The sequence below is a fragment of the Platalea leucorodia genome (assembly GCF_965183815.1).
Source record: "Platalea leucorodia genome assembly, chromosome: 8".
NCBI lineage: Eukaryota > Metazoa > Chordata > Aves > Pelecaniformes > Threskiornithidae > Platalea > Platalea leucorodia.
In genome coordinates this window covers 10,651,014-10,675,625 of record NC_138830.1, presented here as the reverse complement: position 1 = coordinate 10,675,625, position 24,612 = coordinate 10,651,014, and the positions used below count along the sequence as shown (strand labels likewise).

Below are 24,612 nucleotides of genomic sequence, written 5' to 3'. Positions count from 1 at the left end.
CTGCTTGGCTAGAACAGTCTATGTATTGATTCCATAGCAGTAAAACGTGAAGTTTAGTGTTTAAAATTAACGGGTCTTTCATGTTATCATGACTGATATTGCAGCATGCTGTATGTGCTTGCAAATCTTTCAGCATCAGTAGTAACTGGATCACATATATCACAATCGGAAGACAAAATCAGACAGGACCAGAAGACTCTTGAAAGACGATTTCCTAAACAGCACTCCCACCCTTCCATCAACCTTTGCTATCATCATTTAAACTGGAACTCTGAAGTTCATTTAATAATATACACGCAGTGCACTGAATTTTTGCTACCAGCTGGTCCTTAAAACGGCTGCCAATCATATGGCCAACTATTTCATGGTCATGTTCCTCCACCAGGCACATCAAGACTTCAAAAATGCTATACAGATGTAGCACGCATTTTTAATAGGAGAATGTTAATTAAAAAAAAATTTGAAAATACAGTTAAAGAATAAATCAGACTACAGAAGATCCCTTTTAATCTGAGCAACATTTAATGGAGAAAAGCAGATGAAAATAACATTTAACATTGATTATGTTTTAATTAATTCTTAGTCTTTTTTTAAGGCAACATACTGGAAAAATACAACTGAGACTGTATTCTGTGTAGATATACAAAATACCCATCTGCCATATGGTGCCTGTAGTACACACAGTGCTTTACCGTGGCTGCTCCTTTCACAAGGTCCTTCTAACTCATATATGTGGTGCCATTCTAATGAACTGCAATTTGGGTTGGAGGGTGGGGAAGGACGAAGTTCCTGAATTAGGAGTTTTATATTCCTTTGAACTATAATTACAGCTAAAAGTATTCATGTCACCAGTGCACCCAAACATGGAAGTTAATTCTGCAGAATTACACACATGTTCATTCCAGAGTAGTAGTCCATTGCACAGCCATCTCCTCAGGGGTCAGATCCTGCCCACAGGACTTTCTGCAAGTGCTTGGAAGACAAAGAGCCCCAAGATTTCCACCAGCTCCCTCTAGTGATAACCAGGCTATGACCAAACAGGCTCTGTTGTGCCCACTCATGGGCCACTAGCTGCAGTGACCTCTGGCTCTCAAGTCTTCTCCAACAGCTCATGAAATATCTCCTTCAAGCAACAGACACCACCTGCCTTCTGCCCAAGAAGGCAATGTTCAGTAACAGCTACTGATGGCACAGGAGCCAGGCACAATGCACTCTGCAATAACAGGAACTGAACTAAGGCACCGTACCCACTGAGTCAAATCCTGATGGCTTCAGTAGGTCTGGATTCGGTTCAGGTGCCAGATCCAAAAGAGAGCTCTTCCAGGAAGAGCACTACTAGATGGTAAGTTAAAAAAGTAAACCAACTTCCTTCTTTTACAGATCTTCACAGCAGACAAGTAGTCCTGCTCTTTGCTCTCCACAAACACAAAGGCAACAAACAAAAATACTGGAAGTTTCCTCTAAAGGTGAGGACAAAAAGAAAAAAAAAAAAAATATCACAGCCCTTCCCTAGTATCTGAGCTGAGTCAGGTGATGCTTTCCTCCAAAAAGGCAGGCACTGTCTTTGAGGAAACTACAGCCACATCAACAACAGCACTTGCCTGTCAGGCAAAACACCTTGGGGTTTTTTTTTTTTTTATGTTGCTCTCAATCAACTCCCGAGATTTTGATCAATTATGTTCTGCCCTAAGTTGCAGTCATAGGGCTTACTAACTGAGCACTACTCAGGGGCATACAAAAGGCTGAAGGAAAATTAAAATGTGTCCTGTGGAACTATTACAATTATAAAGCTATTGCACAGTTCTTCGTATACAGACTTATTAAGCAGGTTGCTGATTAATCCAGCCTATGATTAGTGCGCAATGAATATAAAAAGCCTATCACAACAGGAATGAGTTTCCACACCACCTCAGAGCAAATTTATTTCATTTCAGATTATGTGCTAAGCAAGCAAAATACTCCTTTGCCAACAGGCCCGAGGACAGCAGGCAAGTACGACAGGACAGCACCACCACTTCTCTGCTACATACAGATAATGCTGAGAACTGCTGGCTACACGGTCCTCACAATCACTTCTGCTACTGTCTGTGCTACGATTGGAAACTCCTGCCCTAACCATTTACTTTACAAGCATTAAATTAAGATTATACCTCTCCTGGTAGAGTTCAAGCAAAGCCAGGCTGCAGCTAAGGCTTGTCGAGGATTCATCCCGAACTCCAACATGTTTAGTTGGAGTTTAAAAAGAATAAGTGAAGTTTAAAAAGAATAAGTGAAGTTCTACAATGAGGTAGAGTGTATATAATGCAACAAATACCACGAAACATTTTTGACACTTCATAGGAAGACTGCTGTTTTGCACATAAATTGCCTTTGTGGAAATTATTTTAAATTCAACTTCAGAGGCCTGATTATTTTTCCTTGTAGAAGTTTAATGCATCCACCTTGATACTAGAAAAGTCACGGGCTTGTCAATAAATGGAAACAGAGGTTAAAGAAGCAGAAATTTGCTTGCGTGTCCTACATTGTCCTATTCTTGAATCTCTATCTTCTGATGAAAACACATCTCTAGACTCCACAGGAAAGGCATGTGCTCATGTACGACAACAAGAGCTGTAGAAGAAAAAGAGTGTTCCTGCAGCGCTTAAGAGCGCCACAAAGGGAAGGAAACAGGAGGAGGATTATTGTAGTGAATAAAACAGATGTATAAAAAGCAGACTAAGCTTAATCCAACTCTTCACCATATCTGCTTTGGCTATGGTGTGTCCCCCCCCTTTGTTTTTTTTTTGTTGTTTTTTTTTTTTTTTTTTTAAAAACTGTTTGTAAGCCTGTGTTAGCTCTCATCTTCCATCAGGAGGGACTGCCAATAGGCATACTAAACTGGAAAAGATGTGTAACATCCAAGGAAAGCACAAAAACAGCGACAGCAGTGGTTACAGACTCCATCTGGCAGTCTAACTGAGGAAGGAATACAGTTCTTCAGACAACTCTGGCTCATCATCCTCTCAACCCTCTAACTTACACTTTCTATTTCTCACTAGCACATTCCACAGCAGTAACCAAACAGAATAAAAACATGCACAGATCACTAGAAAGGACTTTCCTCCTCAAATTTCCCTTTGGGAGAGCATAGCTCTTGGAGCTCTGGATGTGAAATTTCCTTTCATGGGTATTTTGCAACCTTTTTGTAGTATTTGCCAATTAGGAGATTTAGAGGCTCTTTTTTAACACCAGAAAATAAGTATGCACACCTGCAAACACAGGTCAGTGGGTTTAGTGATAATACACAAAGGTCAAGGTAGGAGGGCTTGGTGCGACTGTGGGTTTCTACATCCTGCCTGGAGAGTTAAAACACTCTCCAGAGCAAAAAGCAGTGAAACCTTCTATCTGTCAGTACACCACCAAAAAGCACACGTTACCCGCACCCGTCCTTGTGGTTGCGTGAATTCTCCCATCACTCCGAAGGAGCACAGAAGTTCCTCGCTGTCTGCAGCAGTTGCTAGGCTGGGACTGATAGTGTGATATGGATGTTTCCCCAGTGCAAGGCATTTTCAGTGGCTACTAGACAGGGAGTTACCTCCCCTACTCTGAAAAAAGTATAAACATAATATACTTTATATAACCAAACTCTTAAGATAAATTATATTTGACAAAGTTGTTGAAAGAACCACCAACTTACAGTAATTGTGCATGACAGCCAACAAGACTGGTCTGATCTGCTAGTCTGTGATTACAACATCTGAGATGGTATGCAGTGACCCTCACTGTACTGAGAAGCGGGCAGGATTGGCAGCAGCCTGTGAAACATTCACTGGAGGATGCTCAGCATACACACCAGGTTAAAAGGCAATTATCAAGGCAGATGTGCCCATGACTAACTGTGGCCACTTGTATCTCTGAAGGAGTCCATTTTCAGCTTCATGTCTCTGTTAAAATCAGGAGGAAAAAGAAATCCCAGAAAATGAAGCCACACTCACAGTATTTATAGAGTTAGATGCTTTCTACAAAGTGACATGCAAACACCTACATAAAACACAGATGTGGCCACCATAAAGTAACTGATGTTAAAACATCTGAACTTCACATCATATGCTGTCACTTTTGCCCTTGTAACAGTAACGTACATGTTCAACTGAAGATGGAAGGGGAAACAATGAAAAGCAAATGGCCCCACTGAGCGATTTCTATAAAATATGTATTGCCATTTTAACACCTGCAAAATATTTGGGAGTGGAGCAGCCAGCCTGCCTGCTCAGCACAGTGAGTATCAGGAATGCAGCAACCCTTCGATGTAACTGCACGCTGCTCTTCCAAGCCTGCTACTTGCAGCCAACTGTGGCACTACTGAAATGTGTATTCAGGAGTTCATTTCTCCCAGCTGCTGCCTGAGGTCAGACATACAGACAGAAAAGCATCTTGTCAGCGAGTATGACAACTGCTGCATGCACAAAACATGGCAGGCCTATGCCAAGGAAACACTGTGCACACTAGAGTCTAGGTACCTCAACTTCAGTGCAGTGGTCAGGACTCCTCTTAAACATTTTTTTGATCTCATGAGGAAGCTACAACCCTAGCAATCCAAGGCAAGCATAGGGGAATTCTTTAGAGTTGTTACTTTCACTCTTCCAATCTGGATAGCTATGCCTATCTTTTTTACCTGCCATATGCTACCAGTGAAAACACATCCATAGAATCTGGCTTGCAAGCTGCTAAATGAACTGCCTCAAATTTTCTTCATCATATATAATAAACCATGACTTTCAGATGTGTAGCACCTGTAGTTTCTTTGGCTAAGTCACAAGTTGTATTTTTCAGAGAATCAAAAGCTGATACTTTCCATTCCTTCTCAAAGTTACACAACATAAATGTTACAGTCAACTTAATGCTATAATGAAATATCCTGCAACTGGATAGTAGGTATACATGCAAACATCCTTGTGGATTGCTCTCCTAGATGCTCTCCCCTACACAACATCAGCTACGTTATATTTACTGAGTGGTGAAAACAATTTCAGCTATTTAAAAAAAACCCAAACATTTAGTACTATTCATAATATTTAACTCTACAAGTAGAGTTAAAAAAAATTGCAGACCTGCTTCAAACAGTGTGAAGTCCCCCAAATACAGATGTGGATATTTGTGATTAGTAACTATCAAAGTCTGTATATTACATATACATTTTCATTTAAACTGTGCATAAATTCTTTGGGAAATAAGAACAACTGTATGGCCCACAAGATACGATGGTTTTTGCAAGTATCAACAGGAATTAGCTAGCTAATAGACAAATACAGAGAAATACATACTGCCATTTTCCTTTTGGCAGGAAGTAATTTTCTTTACAAAAAGACACAACTTCTTCACAGAATAAGATCAATTAATTCAGTTTTAAAAATTACATTAACACAAACAAAAATGCCTAAACAGTACATTGCTAAGTAACATCAACAATAAGATGCCATTAAAGTTTATCATCAGTAACTCAGTCTTGATATTTCAGGATTCTGAATGAATAAATATTGCCAAGGTACAATTTGGATTTTTTTTTTCTCCCCCTCAAGTACAAAGTTTGAGAACTTGCTGTCTATACCAAACCTATATTGCTATTGATCTTTAACAATGATTAAATTTATGCTGCAATTCATATTTAATTGCAGCAATTTATGCTGCATTCCATATTTAATAATAAACGCTACTGTTAATTATATTTGATGAAGAGAGAACCATACAACCCCCTAGGCTTAAGGTTTTTGGGCCACCCCTTTAGCTGTGTAAAAAGGGAGCAACAAGGAAAGAAAAGGTGAGAAAATATATATAGCAATAGAATCCTTCCAAAGAGATGAGCACAGAAACTGAGAGAGGACAATTTCCCCATTGTGAAAAACAAGTAACAGAGCAAATCCTATTCCTATGTGGGTGCTTAACCGGTGCAAAGATTATAAAGCAGTAATCCAAGAAACACAAGACATTTCTACTTTTCTCTCAAAATAAAATGAAGATCTAGAATTTTCAAGCACATCTTGCAAAGAACTCAAGGAACTTCCTTACCATTGTAAATTATGCTTAAAGTTATCACCATTGGTTACACACAAGCGTTCTATACATACGGGTTACAGGGTACACCGTTGTCAGGGCAACATAGCCTTGCACTGCTAAAGGAGTCACTTTTAAGTATCTCAGAAGTCATGGAAGACATTTCTGTCTTTTCCTGCCTTAAAGAAAAAAAGGCTCAACTATGGCCACAGCACCCCAAATGTAACTTCACCAACACTGTACTCGCAGAGTTCCGCACGGCCACAAGGCTGACCTGCTGAGGCAGGTGTGCGAAGGTGTGCGACAGCCTCGCCTCCTGGACTCTGCCAACACACGTGCCAGCCACTCCTCTCCTGGAATCTCACATCCGCTACACAGAACGAGAACACAGGCAGAAGAGGCTGGAACTCCACTCCTGTTCTCCTGTTGCACACAGAAGGCTTTGTGTAAAACAAAAATGAGTTCCTTTAGTTGGACAGAGCTTCACAAGAACAGGAAATGTGTATTTAAAAATTCTGAAAATTAAGTATCCTACCCTGTGATAACAGTACAGTTTGGAGACTCTGATCACCTTCTCAAAGAGTCTTCACACATATAGAACATGGTATATTGGGAAATTTTTTCTCATTTGTAGCATAAATCCTCAGCCATCTGGAACAAGTCCTGTGCCAAAGCCCATGCAGTTGCACTTGATGAAAGGACAGGCATTGCCTTGAAGATCCACCACAGTGAAATAAACTCTCTCAGTTCTAACAGTAAGACATTTGCAGAACCAGCTTTCTTACTGCTCTGAAATGCAGAAAAGAATCAAGTTTAGCACACAAAGATTCTGTCTCAGTTAAAAATAAACAACTGTATACCTACAAGACATAACTCACCCCGTCTTGTGAGCTGTTCTACTGGAACCAGAGGATATAGTCATACATGTAAATGACAAAAACACGACCCTAATCCATACTCACTTTATTAAAGCAAAGGGCTGGATTTGTCTAGACTCCTCATGCTAGTACAGAACTGGAGAAAATTTAAGGAGAGTTACTCCAAACTGGTAGTATAAACCATAATCTGAAACAAACATGACGCACCAAGTTTCAGAAGGACGCTTTGAAATGACAGATGTTATCATACGAAAGACAAGTACTGGATGGAGCCAAAGTCCTCTTATAGACACACAATGCCTATATCAATAAGACATTTCAACTTTATAACTAATATTTAGTTAAGTCCAAACACAATCCTGCCAATAAATTGAAGTAAACAAACCTATCTAAAGTACACAAAACCAGACTAACACAGACTGGTACTTAAACACATGGGAATTTCTACCTGTGCATGAGTAATCACTGTGCTCATAGGGCTTTTTCATTTTCCTTCAGTAAGGCTGGCATTGAACAAAACATTAAGATGAATTCTAGCTGCAAGATCTTGTTAAGCACAGACCTTACTGAATTTGAGCAGACCGCAAACCCCATCAGCCTCCAATATTCCATTTCTACCGTTCGAACACAGTAATGAAACAAAATCATTAAATAGAAAGAATAGCGCTGAAGGGGGGCTGGCAGGGAAGCAGAGCCACATGGAGTGTGTTTGGAGAGCTTTATGTAGTGTTCACCTCTTCCTGGGTTCACCTTCCACTTTCTGCTCCGCGCGTTCGTGCGTGAACTCTGCCACGCTGAACTCTCAGCTGGGGGCAGAAATTCAGGGCCCGAACGTTTGCCACAGAAAGCAGCAGAGCTCCTAGGAGAGCTGCAGTCACCTGTGATTGAAGGTAGGTCCCCTCCTCTCCCCTCTGCTTAAGGGAAGGATAATGCTGAAACTGCATTTACTGCCCCTGTGTGATAGAAATCAGTACCAAAGAAACCAGTTGTCAAGAGGTACAGACATCCACAGATATGCAGAGATTTAATAACTCTGGGGTGTGCCGTAGCATCTGTATGATTCTCTGATCACGCTGACTGAGATTTTAAAAGTTTGAGCCAAATTTTTCCTCACTTGTTTTCTGTTCCTTGACTTTCCAAGCAAAATTTTTAGTGTTTCTCTTAGGCAAGAGGAAAACATCATGTAGTCATTATGGGGTAATTTTTGAAATTGAGCATCTTAAAGCATTTTGTTTAAAATCAGGTTAAGACATCAGTGTACCTCTTCCATTTCTATACTTTTTAGTTTATTTAAAATCTGCAGACTAATTTTTCTAATAAGCCTTCACTGCAATTTATCAGTTATTTGCTCTTTTTCAACTGACTTTCATTTTTTAAATTAATACAACAGTATACATGGACTAATGTTATAAAACAAACAATTTTTTTGGCCAAATTATTTAACAAAGACAGACATACTTCAAACTAAATAATTCTGAGGGAAGTCTTATGACCATCATATGTACAGAAGCAGCTTAAAGTCTCCAGTAACAGAGTTCCTCCTCCTACTACAGAGTGTACCTGCATGCCTAATCCATAAATGCAAGGGAAGAGAAAAACATTTTAAGTTAATTAGTTGAGAACGCTCCTTCGCATAGGATCTGGACAGGCTTTTTCCCTAGGTACCAGAACTTTGTCAGGGTCAGCACAGATTGAGAACGCATCAGTAAAGCTGAGTTTCATGGCCTCAGTCAGCACATGCAGAGTCAGCTGTACTATGACCCATGTCTGAAAGCAGCAACAACAAAAGTACAATTGCATTAGATTTACCACACATTTAAAAATGTCCAGTGTTACTGCATAAAGAGCACTGTCTATCCAGAGATTAGTCACGTAACTTATTTATGGTATTAATTTAATCATATTGTTGACAGCATTGCGCAGTAGTTAGCTATGAGGAATTCTGAAATGGTACAAGTTGTTTCTAAAAATCAGTTAAATCATACTGGAGATTTTCTTGGAAGTTTATATTGTAGCTTGCAAAACATAATATTTTCAACACAAAAATGAAAACAGTTTCATACCAAGAACCTCTCTCCAATAAAAACACATTTTATTTAGTAGTAGAAAACTATTCATTGTACAGTTTACTTGAAGTCATGACTTCTGACCGGGCTTCAATGAAGACTTTCCTTGAACTGTAAATGGCTGGAAATTTTTACAGATTAATTCTTCTGTGTCTGAATCGTACCTTCAGAGTTGGCCAGACTTGAAAAAACAAATACAGGCCTCTCAAATCTCTCACTAGATATAAAAGCCATACCTTTAACATTAGAATTCCCCAAAGTGTTTAGGGTCAAAGCTGTGATTCCTTATCCACTTGGAGGTATTTCCCAAACATTCATACACTGCAGGGAGAAAAAAAGCTTTTCCCTTCTGCTTTAAACAACAACAAAAAGAGCATTATTAGAAATTTACATTAAAACTACCACAGAGTGAAGGTATTTCTTCGTAACAAAGACATAAACTCCCAACAGCAAGGTAGTAGCTTTCCCCGCTTCTCCAACTCACTCTTTTAGAATAAGATACAAGCATTACAAATTAGCACAGCGTTCTGCAGCGGTAACGCAATCCGCTGTCCAATCCACTATAAGAAAGTGCCAATACTATCATTATTGCGACATGGAGGGAAATCTTGAGCCTTCACATGGAATTGGTTTCAACTGCAGATTAGTTACAGATACGCATTTTTCATAATGCGCTTCAAGGTTACTTAATACTTGGTGCATTCAGGGGCAGATTGTAGCCGTTGGTTTTGACTCCTGTTCCCAAGAGCCAAAAAAGCTCAGAACCTGTCTGCAGAAGAAATGTGCCAGTCAAAATGGTTTGGGAGACACAAAAAGCCCTGTTTTGCCTTCAGCACAGGATCTACAAGCTACCTGTCAAAGAATAAAAGCCTAGACCACAAGTCTGCTTGCTCCTGAGAGGACATCAGTGGAAGTAAGATGCCCTGTAGATCCTGCCAAATATGCACACACACATAAACTTCTGCTTTGTCGGACAACTGCTACCATAGTCCTGATCACCAGGGTGCAGCTTCCTGGGCTAGCTGCTGCTCCGCTGCAGCCTTGCGTCTCTCAAACCCTTTTGATACTTGAGGTTGCACATAAGACAAGAAGGCGGCGCTCCCAGCAAGACCAGCCTACTGATAAGGTGTTTCACATGGAGTAAGAGATGTGGTTTAAAATGTCCCCAGGCTGTAGAAGGCCTGTGACATTCCTCATATTGGGGAGGCATTTTAGTGACCTGTTGTTAAGAACTGGGCACCCCAACTTCTTCTACGGCTGTGCTCCAAAAGCAGCGATGTTTGCTCCACTTTTAAAATGTGCCTCTGCACACTCATTTGCCACAACCTCCAAAATTCCCTCTTCCCTTTGACAGGATCAAGGCATGACCCACTCTTCCTCCTGGCCAACAACATATTCCAGCAGTGAGCTTCACAGCCAGCTGCTACTGTGAAATCCACCCTCACAGGAGGAATTCCCTCTCCCCCCACCGCAAGGCAGCCACAGCTCCGGCACAGGCGTCCCAACACTCGTTGGAAGTCAGTGCCAGTTCTGAGGCCCCTTTGCAGGTTTAGCCATAGACCACGTCAAGACAGATGAAGCACTTCCCACTCCTCTTCCAGCATATATCATCCACACGCTGAGCATTAAAGAAAATACCTCCTTTAACACTGAGCTAACGCAAATTGTCTTGCTGTCTACAAAAACCTTGTAAAGTTTTATGTCTGCTTCCAAAGCTGCTATGTATCTGGATGTTTTGGTTTCAGTATTAGTCAGCACATGTATTTTCCTGCTTTGAAAATAGGAAATTCACTAGCCCAACAGGTAGCCCATTAGTCCTATGACTCTGTCCTCTGTTGCTCAACTTGGACACAACTCCCATTGATGCAATTAAAAAGTTTCCTCGAGTAAAGGCTATGGGCATGGGTGTGCTTGTAGCCAGGTATTTCAAAATAGTCTCTGTGAGCCATGCTGTGGACTTCTGCTTCTTTCTAAAAATATTTCTCAATAGGCAATGGGTGTACCACTGAACGGATGACTAATAACTTTTTCCTGTAAGCCCCAGATTAGAAGGAATGTTTGCTCTTGGGAGTAAGAAGCATTATAGTATTATAGGATACTGTGTCTAACAGGTAGGTGTGCAGAGTATGCTGACCTACCTGCTGAGACAATGCAAGTAGTAACTTCCATGGCAAGAACACAAACCTTCCCTTTTCCCACACATTTTGCAAGCCAACTATCATTTTATTATATAGTCTCAGTATAAAACAGAGCTACACGAGTTTTGGAAGTATGAGGAATATTAGGAAGTATAACTAGGCAAAGCTGAAATATCTAATCAGCAAGAAATTCAAAATGCAACTTTGCTTTTCTATGCATAATACTTATAAGGCATACCTATATGTATGATCATATCTATATTTTTTGAGTAGAAGCACTCAAACTGAAAAATAACCTAGGAGAAAACCCTTTGTATCATATGCCCTAGAACATTATGTAGAACTAAACATACTATTGTCTTATGTTTTGGTTTTTTCCATTATTGTTACTACATTGTAACAATTGCTGCGTATGTGACAGAAACACATGTTGTCAGGGATAACAACTGGGGCAGTCAAGAAAACAGAGATCACTTTTAAAAAAGTCTTTGTCTTAAGTCTTCCATATTTGTTATTTTTTAAAGACTAACAACAGTTCTGAAAACATCTGTCTCCACTTCATTACAGGTATCACCAAAATGTGCCACCACTAAGGAAGTATTTTTTCTAGGGTCTATCAGCAGTATTAAAAAGATCTCTTGTCTTCAAGCAGAACAGGGGGAAAATAACCACTGAGTACAGACCATCAAGACTGGCAGCAGATTTCTCACCATTTGAATCTATAAACCAAACCCCAGTGCATTTCTAGTGACTGCTGTCAGTGTAACGTGGCTGAACAAGCACAGGAATCCCTCGGTGAATTCTGTGGCCTCCACATGCAAAAGTCAGAGCAGATATGCAATGCCGTCTGGCAAGTTAAAGCTTCAGACAGAAAGTCATCACCTGAGCTGTCCTGAAGAGCAGTAAAGTCATCACCTGAGCTTCCTCCGAACTGGATGAGCTGCATGTAACTTCTCCTTTAGCTTTGAGGAAGGTGGCTCTTTACCATCAGGTGAAAACGGCAGTGTTTTCAGAAAGCAACAGAATGGTCTTGCATGAACAGCACAGCATAGGGACTGCACAGAAACAGTGACGGAATACAGAGCCAGACTAAGTACTAAGAAGTTACCAACATAACTAACTGCAGAGGTAGTGGGGACGAGAGCAAAATTTCTGCTTGAGGGCTACAAGTGTTTCTTGAAAAACGTACAACTACTTCAACTGCTGTTCATACTGAAAGTTGGTCGCGGTTCACGTACCAAAGCCCAAAAACTTCAATTAGCATATTGGGATATTCAGCACCTTGAAATTTAGGTCACTTAATCTATTGCCTAAATAGAAATTATAGGTGACAAATTTTAGAAATCCAAGTTTGACAGCACTGTCCTTAAATTGTACCTGGTTATAAAGAAGGAATGCAGCCTATATCATGGAAAAGTGGGGAGATTTCATATTCACACTAGTTTGTGATGCTTTGACAAATGGCATTAATGAAGTGGAATGGTTTATTAAAACACTAAGAAAAAAAAAAAAATCATACACATCAGTGACTTCCATTTAAGACAGACAAAACACCTAAGAAAAGCATGCCATTAAAAAGAGGAGTTTTGGCAAAGTCAAAGTGCAGATCTGCTGTGCCTAGGAGCACCCGGTTCTACCTGCGAGCATGAGTGTGGCTCTGAGCATGTGAGCACAAGATGAAACAGCTACACAACCAGAGCTCCTCCTGCTCTTGAATTCTGGAGAAAGGGCAATTTTATCCCACGTACATGCACATATAAAATGGCTTAGCACATTTCAATGCTGTTGTCAAATTTACAGGATGAGCACTGCGCTCAAATTAAAGAGATTGGTAAGTCAGTAAAACCAGCAGAATACAAAGATGAAGCTGGGTATAAAGACATCATTGTATTAAGATGACACTTCACGTAGCAGGTCAGGTAGCTTTGCGCTGTTATAGATAATTATATTGCAAGAGTATACAATAATTTTACTCAAAAAGGCAAGGGTGTGACAGCAGCTGAAGCACTTGCATGAGGTCATAGAGTAATGACAGTCAGAGGAGCTGAGGAGAATCCCCTGTCAGGTCGATTAAACACAAACTGGCGTGGTATTATGACACATATTGGCGATGATCTAAAAGAACCTACTTTGCTACAACCAAGCTATAAGGTTTACCAAGGTTTTGAAATATATTCACTATTTTTAAAAATATTTTAATCCCCCCCAATGAAAAGAAGAATGATACCTTGTTAAATTTGAAAACAGTTATTACCAGCTACTCTAAATGATATAAGGATTAGCTACCAACAAGTTCACAAACATACAGCAATAAAATCAGTTCACACACACAGAACTTTAAACTATTAAAAGAAACCCTTAGTACCACATAGGTAAGTCCATTCTTGGTTCCTAAAATCACCCCAGACCACTAGTGGTCCAATAGAGAAAACAGAAACAGAGAAAAACCACAAAAAGAATTAAAACAACATTAAGCAAACCAAGGCAGGAGACCCCACCACAGTTAAGCTTTTGCCAGCTTCCAAAGCAGCTATGTGCTGCTAGCCCACATCTCAGACAAATTTTGTTAAACCCAATACTGATACATATTTTAACCACAAGCAAATCTGACTATGGAACCCACCTGAGCCATGGCTTGAGGCTGTCCCTTCCCAGGGCAGGGAATATCAAGCAGCATTTTGGGGAGACCCACTTCCAGAGTAGCCAGCCACCAGGCTGTACACCCACTGCCATTCCTCTGGCAAGAACAAAAGAAAAAGCCCACCTTGGCCTTATTCGCTCTGTGACTGCCTACCAGCTGAGCAGGAGGGAGGGCAGGCAAATGGGCCTGCTCATGGATTTTTACCCCAGGCACACTGCACAGCATACAGGGACATCCAGAACAGCAGAGTGATAGAAAGAGCATCTTGAGAACACTGCAACTTACATATTTCTACCATCAGCACAAACACTGGGTTTTACTCCCACCTTCCAGAATAGCAGTGGGAGCAATTTGCACTGAACGCATCCAGGGATTTCTCTCGTAAGCAAGAGCTGGGAGCACCTCAGCACACCACTGCAGCCCCCAACAGAAAGCTCCCTACATCAACCTGGCTCTCATTCACACTCATTTTAAAGGAGTTGAATTCCACCAAGGTCAGCAGCCTCCTCCTGAGGAACCACCTTGTTAATTAGGCCAGATTCAGACCTCCTGTGCAGAACAAGCTGCAGCCAGCATTGCCTTGTTTTGTCTTCAACTCACAAAGTGAATATGATTGGAAAAAGTTCTCTTAATAAAAATAGCCATCCATAAAACTTTAATGTTACTGACTACTGACTAATGTCACTGCATGGAGAGGCCCAGTACCACACTAGTTTGCTTCACAGTCTCCAGGTGCAGTTTAACAGTTGACTTAAACTGATCTAACTGCAAACTGTTGCTGGAGATCCAGTCCCGTTCTCTACTTGCAGCTCTATATTCCTGCTTCTTCCCTGATATTGGTCCTGGCATTCCTGTGGCCTTGCTTGGACCGGACCAGAGAACTAACGTGGATGAAAACTAGCCCCGTGGTGGAAATTAAAAAACAGTGAACAAACAACTGGTTTTCAGCCAGATCAATCCCTTGATCCTCTGCACAGATGAATGAGCATTGCTGCCAACAAGCCATTGCCATGCCTCTTCCTCTCGGGGGTGGTGGAAGCCCGGGCAGACAAGGCAGCTGCCAAGCTGCATTCTCGGTCACAGTGAGGAGGCTGAGCTCTGCTGCCCTGGCCATGGAAATGCCAGCCCTGGAGGCTGGCACCCAGCCACAGCGGAGGGAGGCAGCCATGGCACTCCTCTCTACAGGGAATGCATTTTCTATCCTCTTTTTAAAGTATTAAAAAAATACAAAGGCAGAAGGGGGACAACTTAGCTAACTGCCAAAGAGGATAAGAGTCTATAAATTATTGTGGTGATTTTTCACATCCTTGTTTCTGCAGCACAGAGGTGCCTTCTTAAGTATTTCTCTCATCAATGTCTCTCGCTCACAGAAAGACTGTTGTGTTGAGCAAGCACGGACATCGGTGACGGCCAGGGAAGCGGGAGGTGAGGCAGAGCAGTGACCAGGGGTGGGGAAGAAGCAGCAGAAAGCAGCCCATCTCAGAGGCACAGCTGATCTCAGGCACTGGCGACAGAAGGAGATGTAGGAAAAAGACAGCTTAAAAGACAGACAGGAAAAAAGTGAAATACGAAATCTAAGGGCTGTTACAGTCCCTAGAGCTCAGGCCAGCTTCAAAAGGGTCAGCATATTTTTCACAATAAGATACAGATAACTAACTAGAATTATTTCTAATTTATTTCTATTTTTTTTCCTGATCTAATTTATTTCTAACTTTTTTCTAATCACTATGAGCAAGACCAGAATTAGGCTCTTGGAATCTTAATGTTTGCTGTTAGGATCCATCACAGCCTTCACACAAAGACGAATGCAACAGAAGCACCGGGCCTCTGAGGCCACTCAGCACGCTCTATCCCAGATACCTGGTATTAAGGCAGGAGATGCATTATCTCTCAAAACAATATGAGAGTGTTCTGAAAGTAACAGGGTACAGCATGGTACCATACCATTAAATATTAACACAAGCGATAACTAATCTACTCGAGGTGAGTCAACTCTGACCACAGCTTTAACCATTTATAAAAAAAGTTTAACAAATCAAGTCTAAGCACATAAATTATCATAAGACATGCTACGCTATAGTTCTGAGAAGAAAGGCATATATGAAAAAGCTCAGAATTTTATTGTGCTGTTTGGGAAAAAAATAAAAAAGTTTTGTAACCAACCCTGAGCTTGCAGTTCTTACAGTTTTATGGAACAACCCAGTCTTTTGCATTTAAATGGGATTATCTCCATGCCTTTAGAAAAACAAAAAAAACCCCTAAACCCATACACGATATATCTCTGAAATAAATGGTGAACTGGTAAACTTCTCTCTGGGCTTTCTAATTGCATGGTAGCCAACTTCAAATTTGAAGCAGAAACAGGAGCAAGAGGGATTTTATAGAATAGATTAACAGTTACCTAGCTCTAGTTACATTAGTAAACACAATAAAATTTCACGGCAGAAAGAAAGAAAACAAAAAAGCAATGCATTATGTTTCCTACAGCTGAGATCCTGTATGTGCTTTTAGCATGGATGAACTGGCACTATCAATAGGCTCTCACTCTCGATTACCTATTTATTTTTGCCGACATTTGGTTCTCAGCAACCTGTAACATTACATTCCCTACACAACAAGGTTAAGTGCCTATATTTATCTGTTCACGATATGGAAATTTATTGTAGTTGCCCACTTATTACTACACAGAAAAGCCTATCTTCCACTCACTTCAGTCTTACATTTACTGAAACGAAGTTATCCAGGAAGCAGAAAGAGTTGCCATGGAAATAAAACCAATTTAACAGAGGCTGCTGCAAAACCTCCATTAATTAACCTATTTACAGTAAAACCATTTCTCCTCTCATTAAATGTAGTTGGTATCATTTCAATGACACAACAAGAAAAATACAGCTGCTCTTCACTTCTTATATATTCCATGCTTCAGTGAGAAATGCATCAGCACATAGTCTTGCGCCATTTTTTTATACTTCATGATAGAGTTTAAACTTAAGTGGTGAAAAGGAATTCATGATTTGTGTCGACTTTGAGCACACAAGTGAAGGTCCATCTATAAAACCGAATATAACTTGTTCCTGAAAAAAGCAATAAAGATTTGTCTTGCTTGATTTGAAACAAAAAGATCTGATTTAGAATATAAGTTTAAAATTTTTTTTCACTTCTGAAATCCAGACTGTCGAGTTCTTTCAGAAAAACATATCATGAACATTTTCAATAACTAGGTTGATTAAAATGAAATGGTCCATGTCAAATCTCAGGAAATAAAAGAAACTTTAGAGTATAATAAAAGACGAGTCTGTGAAATAGTTAACATGTTCCAATTCTGTTCTTGACAGGATACTAGTATACTATGCTTGAAAACCATATGGGCTTTCAATGAGGGAGTAACAGCTAATTCAGTTTCAAGCTGGGACAAACTGCTTGCAAAAAAAAAGGAAGGTATAACTAAATGAAGGAACAGCTAGAATATCCTTCTGTGTAGTAACAATTCAGCAACAGAGCCCTGGCTAAACAGATACTGCATAGTGACAGTGACAAGAACTATGCTATAAGGAGGGACAGAGCATACCCAGAGGCAAGATTTTCAGCACCAAGGATCACTTGAAGTTTAATGTGGATGCTGTTACCAGCAGTACAGTTCTACCCCTAGCCTGGCAAATTTGATAACAACAAATCAATAATTACCAGCCACAAACTGTTTTGTAATACAAAACAGTTCACATGCCTTAGACCATCTGGATGTCTATTTACAGAGCAACAAATTTGTTGCTGTACCTAACGCAAATTTCATGACTGCAAGGTGATTTGGTGGAGCCTGAGAGAGGAATACAAAAAATGCACCACCCCTCATGTCAATACTCTGAAAACAGAACAGGGTAAGGTTCTCAAAGCTGCCAACAGCAAAGGAAGAACTGAAGGGGCAAAGAGGCTGGGAGAAGGTGTGGGTGGTGTCCTGTCCTCCCTCCAAAACTCTAGCCAAGAAATCCAAGCTAAAAAAAAGTAGTAATAGTCTGATAACAGCAATAGCATGTCATGTCCTTGCCTCCATGGGCTTTTTTTTGGATAGCACAGGGCTGTCAACAAACAGCACACAATTCACAAAACACCCAAGATTTTATACATTTTCGACTGGTTCATAAAAAGAAGAATACAAACTTTCATGGAACTGGTGAGAAATTAGACTTACCATTGCACGATCTATCTCATTTTAAAATTTATTTGTTAACTGAGAAATCGATGAACAACTACAACAGTGCAAAGGCAAACTGCTCAGATACTGCTCTCCACTGCAGCAGTGACCAGGGAATAACTCCACTGCAGGTAAGGCCACAAAGATGTAGTCACGTGTTGCCCATAAGGACGAGCACTCCAAGAGTCTATGGAGCTTAATGCTGACAACAGGAAGAAGAGAGGCTGCAAGGTCAAGCCACCAGCAATTTGAGACATGTTGGGCAAAATAATGCACCACCTTAATTGTGGGTGAAGAAAGGTTTTGGAAAGACAACTCAATTCTTCATTTCTTCTCCAACAAGGCTTCCCAGAGAAGTCAGTGGGAACCATGGATATATACAGGGTATGTAACTAGATCTTTAATGTGTAACTAAAAATTAACCATTTTATTTATTCTGGAAAAAGAAAGAAAAAAGTCACAATTGTGCGTTCTAGGCATCTCAAAATCCAACTGGCTGCTTCCTTTAGAACTTCTTGATTCCGGCTATCAGAGGAGATCAGTGTGGAAGGAAATACTATTCGATCATGAAAATCTCTCTTTTGAACAGAATTCAAGCAGTGGATAGTTAAACAAACAACTGAAGAGGAAATGTGTAAACATGGACTCTGACCCCATTCTTAACAAATGTCCCCAGTGAAATCGGCATGGGAGATGGACTAGCCAGCTGGAAGCAGGTTTGTAGTTGTGAGTAAGATAAATATGAAGCATTAAGCATCCCAGTCTCACACCAAATGGATTAAAATGAATGCAGTACATAACAGCATTCCTATTGTCAATCAAAAGCTGTACAGAATTGCATCTAACTACGTGAGACATACAGCTTGGAAAACATGATCCATTGCAATTCTTACATTTGAACAAATTCAAAACCCTAACAGTCTTTCAAATTTGATCCAAAATGGAAATAGGAATGATCCAGTTCCATTTCCACAGAAAAGACAGCCTTCCTGTCTTTCTTCAGTCTGCCTCCCTACACAATCAGCAATTTATGATCTGTAATGAGAAGTGCCCTCATTTCAGACAGGTGATCTGGAAGTAAAACTGAACCTACCTACACCATCCAGATATTCCAAGTATCAATATCATAACAGAAGATTAACATCTTTTACACCATAGGAATTCTTTCCTGCAAACCAGGGTCCATTATTTTCCTCTGTGACACATGAACCATTCCACATAAGGGATTTTAGAGCAAAGATGTCTTTAAGGCAGACACGTTGCTTACAGAAAGATGGGTGGGAGAAGCAGAAGAGCCAATGGGCCATAATCGTGTCATTTCCATGGAGCATGTGAACAATTCACCTGGAAAACACAAATGGAGGATATGAAACCAAACAGCAGGGATGCAACTGGAGAGAGATACTCGGTTCGACTGATGCACAGCTCACTTCTCCTCACTACCACAGGAGCCCACATGGTGTCGAAGAGGTAGTACATGGGGAATGTTGTTTATCAGCAACACATACAAGCAGCAGAAATTAAGAGCTACTTCTCCTTTGCTCCCATCTCCTCCAAGTCCAGAAAGAAAGATGAGAAAGAGAGACAGGTATTCTCTTCCAGGCTAAAAGCAAAGCAACTCCATATAAATTTGCAGCATTATTCCCGTTTTACATTTGGGGCCACTTAGGTCACAATTTGTTCCTAGGTAAGGTGAGTTAATGAATTCACAGGAGGATTTTCCTCTCAATTGCACTGGTATCCAGCAAGGGATAAGAATGCCCAGGCTTTATCTCTGGAAGCTACCTTCCTTTAAGACCATGCATGCGCTTGATGTTTGCATCCCAGTAAAGACAGAAGCAATCTCCACCTACACCAGCACTGACAGGTTCAGTGACACTGAGGGCAGCAGCCACAGCAGCACCACAGCAGCCATAGCATCATTGCTACCGTTCTTCAGGTATCTGTGCCAGAGAGGCTGATTAAAATCTGGGCAGTCTGAAAGTCCCCTTGAAAGGAGAGTGAGAGAGAAAAAACCCAGCAAAATCGTCCAGCCACTACCTGACCAAATAATAACGATGTGAGTGCTTACAGATGCAAAGGAAATTCCAGGTGCAGACACATAAGATGTGAAAACATCTTAGTTTAAAGATGTCTGTTGTTGCAGAAGACACAGAAATAAATACAGTAATTTAAAAAGACAGACATGAAAAACCTGTCAGAAACAACAATACAAGGATTACAATCTGCCCTTACTGAACCCGGTGGGAACTATGTACTTCAAGTTGTAGCCAAGATTTCACTTGAGCAACAGTAATTTCCATTTCTCATGTTTTCAAAGCTTTACAGAACTTGTACAAATGTTATTTACAACTGAAATTTTCTTGTGAAACATCAGGTGCACTGACTGCTAGAAAAAGAAACTAGAAGCAGACCAAAGCATGAAGAACACTGCTTTTGGTGGGGATAATACACATGGAGGCACGCTGTATATTGCTGCTTTCTTCAGCAGTGTACTGAGTCAGGATGAACGCTACAGGGCTCTAAAGACATATGATAAGCGAGTGACAAATGGTCACTCTGAGAAAGAAGTTACAAAAAACCAAGATACATACACATAGTTCCATAATTTTTACTTACTTAAAAGTAATATAAATCAGAGAAGTGTCAGAGATTGCTTAGAGGACACACGCCTATGTGCTACTGGTTGAAAGTTACTTTTGGCCCCATGGTTAGAGTATGCCTTGAGGAGAACGAAGGAATGGGATTATTAAAACCTTAACAGAAGATGTTCCACATAGAAGAGGGCATTTGTGGGAAAGTTGGTGAATGGGCAGTGGCGGTGGGTAAAACGGAAAGTAACAGAACACAACTACAGAACAGTAAAACAGCAAAGTATAAAGTTTAGTTACAGCAAAGCTGCAAAAGTCAAATTAGTAAAATAAATTTCTGGGTAATTTCACTTTAAATGAAAATGTCAGTGACCTAAACATATGTCTGACACCAATGGAAGTCAAAACTTCTTTTCAAATCTTTTTCTCTAATAAGAAAGGACTAGGCTATCAGATATCAGAGTGATGTCACGGAATAAAAACTTTACTTGGAATAGGACATTAAAATTCAGGCTTCTTCATCTGACCTATTTCCATTCTCAAGAGAGGCAGAGGAATCTCCCACTCTCACCTTGCAATTATCTACCTATAGTAGATACTCAGTCTAGGACCTAATTAATTTGATCTTTCTTAGAAGCTGAAATCATATCTAAAACTTGACTATTGATAGCAGAACTGCCCACACAGGCCATGAATCCAGGCTTGTTTTAGTTCTAACATGCCTTCCAGCCCACTTCTTTTAAATACTCTTCATTAGCATACTTTGCTTTTCTGTATTCACAATGCTATCAATGTGCAACTTAAAATACCACCTAGGCCAAGCTACATCTGTCACAAGCTCTTATCTGAATAGAAATGTCAGGAAGAGAACAAAGGTCAAATAAGATACTAGGGAAACTGTGCATGTTACCAGTCTGTCCTCAGAGCCCGGGGGAAAGTCAGGCAGCTGGGGCTGGGACAGGAAAACACTGTCACAGGGAAGCCCACGATACCTAGTTTTCTCTTAGACATTTTTCCCTTCTCTGCTTTCACGTGCCTCACCACACAGCTAGCCCCCAGGTCTGACAGAGAAGTCTGTCAATAGAAAAGGGAACGAATTTCTCCTGTGTCAAAGCTGTGGATAAGGGTGTGATGATGGCTTTTACTTTGCACATACACAGCCCCACTTATGCAGCCCCGCTCTTTCAGCATCTCACCGATATGCATTCCATATCCATGCATTTCACAGAGGAGTGGCTCGTCTGAATCACTAGCAAAGAGGAGCGGGGTCTGTCCCCTCTGTATGTCTGCCTGGGTTCATTACACTGGTATCAGAGCTGGGGGGCTTTCCTGTGTTCTCCAAAGGAGAGCTTGTACTAACGTGATCCTTTGCTGCAATGAAGATTGGGGTAACATGAAGGGAGACATTTTTCAGGTCTTTCTTCTTTGTTCTCTCTCCAAAGAAAAGGAACTTGGTCCACAGTTTACCAGCCTCTCTCTGGTCCTCAGTGGAATGGCACAACACAAAAGGAAATACAATGCTGTGTTAACTGTGTTCAGAGTGATTTTATGCGGGAACTTTCTTCTGTATTTCTTGCTTGAGATCAGTGTGTCACCATATATACAAGATATATATAAAACACATACACATAAATTTACTTGGAGCAGCAGAGGCTCGAACAGACCTGGTTTCAGCTCTACTACTGTAAATCCAATCCTACCCATAAATTTGTAGTGAAATCCTCCCTGGCTTAATTGGAGGCAGGATCAGTACTTCTCACAGAAACTTACGAAGCTCCAGATATCCAAACTGCATTTAGAATATGGAAGCAACTACACAAATCACAAGAGAAAAAACTCATGACCTTGGGTCATAACTGTCTAATGAGTTTGGTCATTGACACAAGAACTGATCAAGACACACCTATCTACAATTAAAAATGAATAGACACATCAAAATACATGTTAAGCCACGTTCATCTATCTGAACAAAATCAAAATCTGATTACCAAGATTAGCAAAAAGTCCATGGCAACAAAAAAATGGAATTTCTTGTGATAATAGTACTGGTGGTATCTCAGGGGCCTAGATCAGGTACTGAGAAAAGGATGGTTAACTAGTGTATGCTGCATCCAGGATAATTTACTCTACTTTTCAGGTTACCATCTATGCTACATCTGGTTCTGTTTCAGGATCACTGCTTCTGATTATTGAACTTTCTCATTTACAGCTACCAGCTACCATGCACTCTGCAGGTTTATATATAGCCACAGGGCATGTAGCTGTATTTATCCTTTATATCTATCAAATTATCTGTTCCTGTCATTTCTCAGGCTCCACATAGTTTGCAGATCATTGCCTGTCTGTGTTTTAAGAAACCAGGCAAAGAATTGATAAGGTATCATCACTGCTTACATCCTCCTGAAACCACGAAAACTATCTGAGCGGCCTTCCATTCCTATTATTTTTCCATAGGAAGAATGACTTAGGAGGTGAGGAGAGGAGGAAACACCCTCTCATAGCACGCCAGAAAGGAGCACCTTCCACCGTGACTCCACAATTGCTAGGAAAATGCTGTTGGACAGGACAGGATGACACAACATTCAAAGACTGGCTCCACCCGAGTTACCAGCCCTCAGAGTCTCCACAATGGAGTATTTATTCCAGAACAAGCAGTTGTGGCTAATGTTTGACAATGGGTTCACTAGTCCTCCTCCCAGATAGATGGCCAGAGTTGGAAAATGTGGGCTAGAACGGAAGGGAAGAACCCCTTTGAGAGGAACTGAGTGTGCAAGTCACTCAGTTTTTCCCTGGAAAAAGACTTGAGTCAGTCTGAGTTTTGTTTTCCAGCTCAGGCTGGATGCCATTTCCCCTTAAGCCAACCTTGACAAGTAAGTGTAACTTAAATCCTCACATAAAGGTTGGCAGTAGTCTAAAAAAGCCATGCATAAATAAGAATATAGTTGACCAGAGGAGTCTGGCTAGCCTTCTGTGGTACTGACAATGTTAGTGAGGGGAGTAAGAGGGAAAGAGCAGGAAAGTTGTGAAGTTCACCTTGAAAGCCTGGCAAGAGCCTGCCTTTGAGCCACTTGCAGTAAATCAGGATGGCAGGGTGCTGGATGCAATACAATTTAAACCTTTTCCCCTTACTGCAAGCCAGGATTCACAACTGCAAAAAAGCCACATTCTAGTCTGATAGGGAAGGAGAAAAAAAAAGAAGCAAGATCTATGTTCCAGCTACAGCAAGTATTTTCCCTACGCCTGTTACTCAGTCACTATGCTATAACTGGGAGCCAAATTACAGATGCTCTCTACCCAGTGGGAATGTGATGAAAGTCTATTTAACATATCAGGTGAATTACGGAGAGTTTTCAAGTTCTGAATCTTTGCCACAGAAGCCATAGCAGGCTGTACAAAGCCATGAAAACTGCTTACATTGGCCTAACTGACATCCTACTGAACACCACATGGAGACTGTGCTGTCAGTCAGGACTTCTTCATTTCTCTGTCTGCTTTTCTGTTGCATAATAGCTGTTTTTCTTGGAATTAAATGTTGAATTTATGAGCATGAGCCTTTCAAAATGCTCTCCTCGGTGGTTAAGCGCACGTTGCTTTTAGAGACACGGGACCAGAAGCTCCTCTCTCCTTTAGGGGCCCAAGTAACAATCAGTGGCAATGCCTCCAACAGTGTCTGTTCCATGAGGAGGAGGACAGGTACATCCAGCTCCCAGGTTAGATATGACACAGGCCGAGGCAGCACGCAGCTGGCAGCAGGAAGCTCCCAGAGCCTGTGTTGTGGTTTAACCCCAGCCAGCAACTAAGCACGACCCAGCCGCTCGCTCACTCCCCGCCCTGTTGGGATGGGGGAGAGAATCGGAAGGGTAAAAGGGAGAAAACTCGTGGGTTGAGAAGAGAACAGTTTAATAATTGACGTAAAATAAAATAGGATAGTACTAATAGTAGTAATAGTAGTAGTAGTAGTAGTAGTAGTAGTAGTAGTAGTAGTAGCAGTAGTAGTAGTAGTAGTAGTAGTAGTAATAATAATAATAATAATAATAATAATATACAAAGCAAGTGATACACTATACAATTGCTCACCA

General features: G+C 40.8%; 1 protein-coding gene across 1 annotated transcript; it reads right to left on the bottom strand.

Moving 5' to 3' along the window:
• Positions 1-238: 238 nt before the first annotated feature.
• On the bottom strand, positions 239-20,245 carry LOC309593878 (glutathione hydrolase-like YwrD proenzyme; the record flags this gene model as incomplete). The annotated part of the gene is given in 9 exon segments (XM_082319015.1): positions 239-396; positions 2,151-2,228; positions 3,410-3,548; positions 3,552-3,584; positions 6,659-6,673; positions 6,677-6,779; positions 19,728-19,843; positions 19,846-19,930; positions 20,178-20,245. Coding segments are annotated over 9 exon segments (795 nt in total).
• Positions 20,246-24,612: the final 4,367 nt, after the last annotated feature.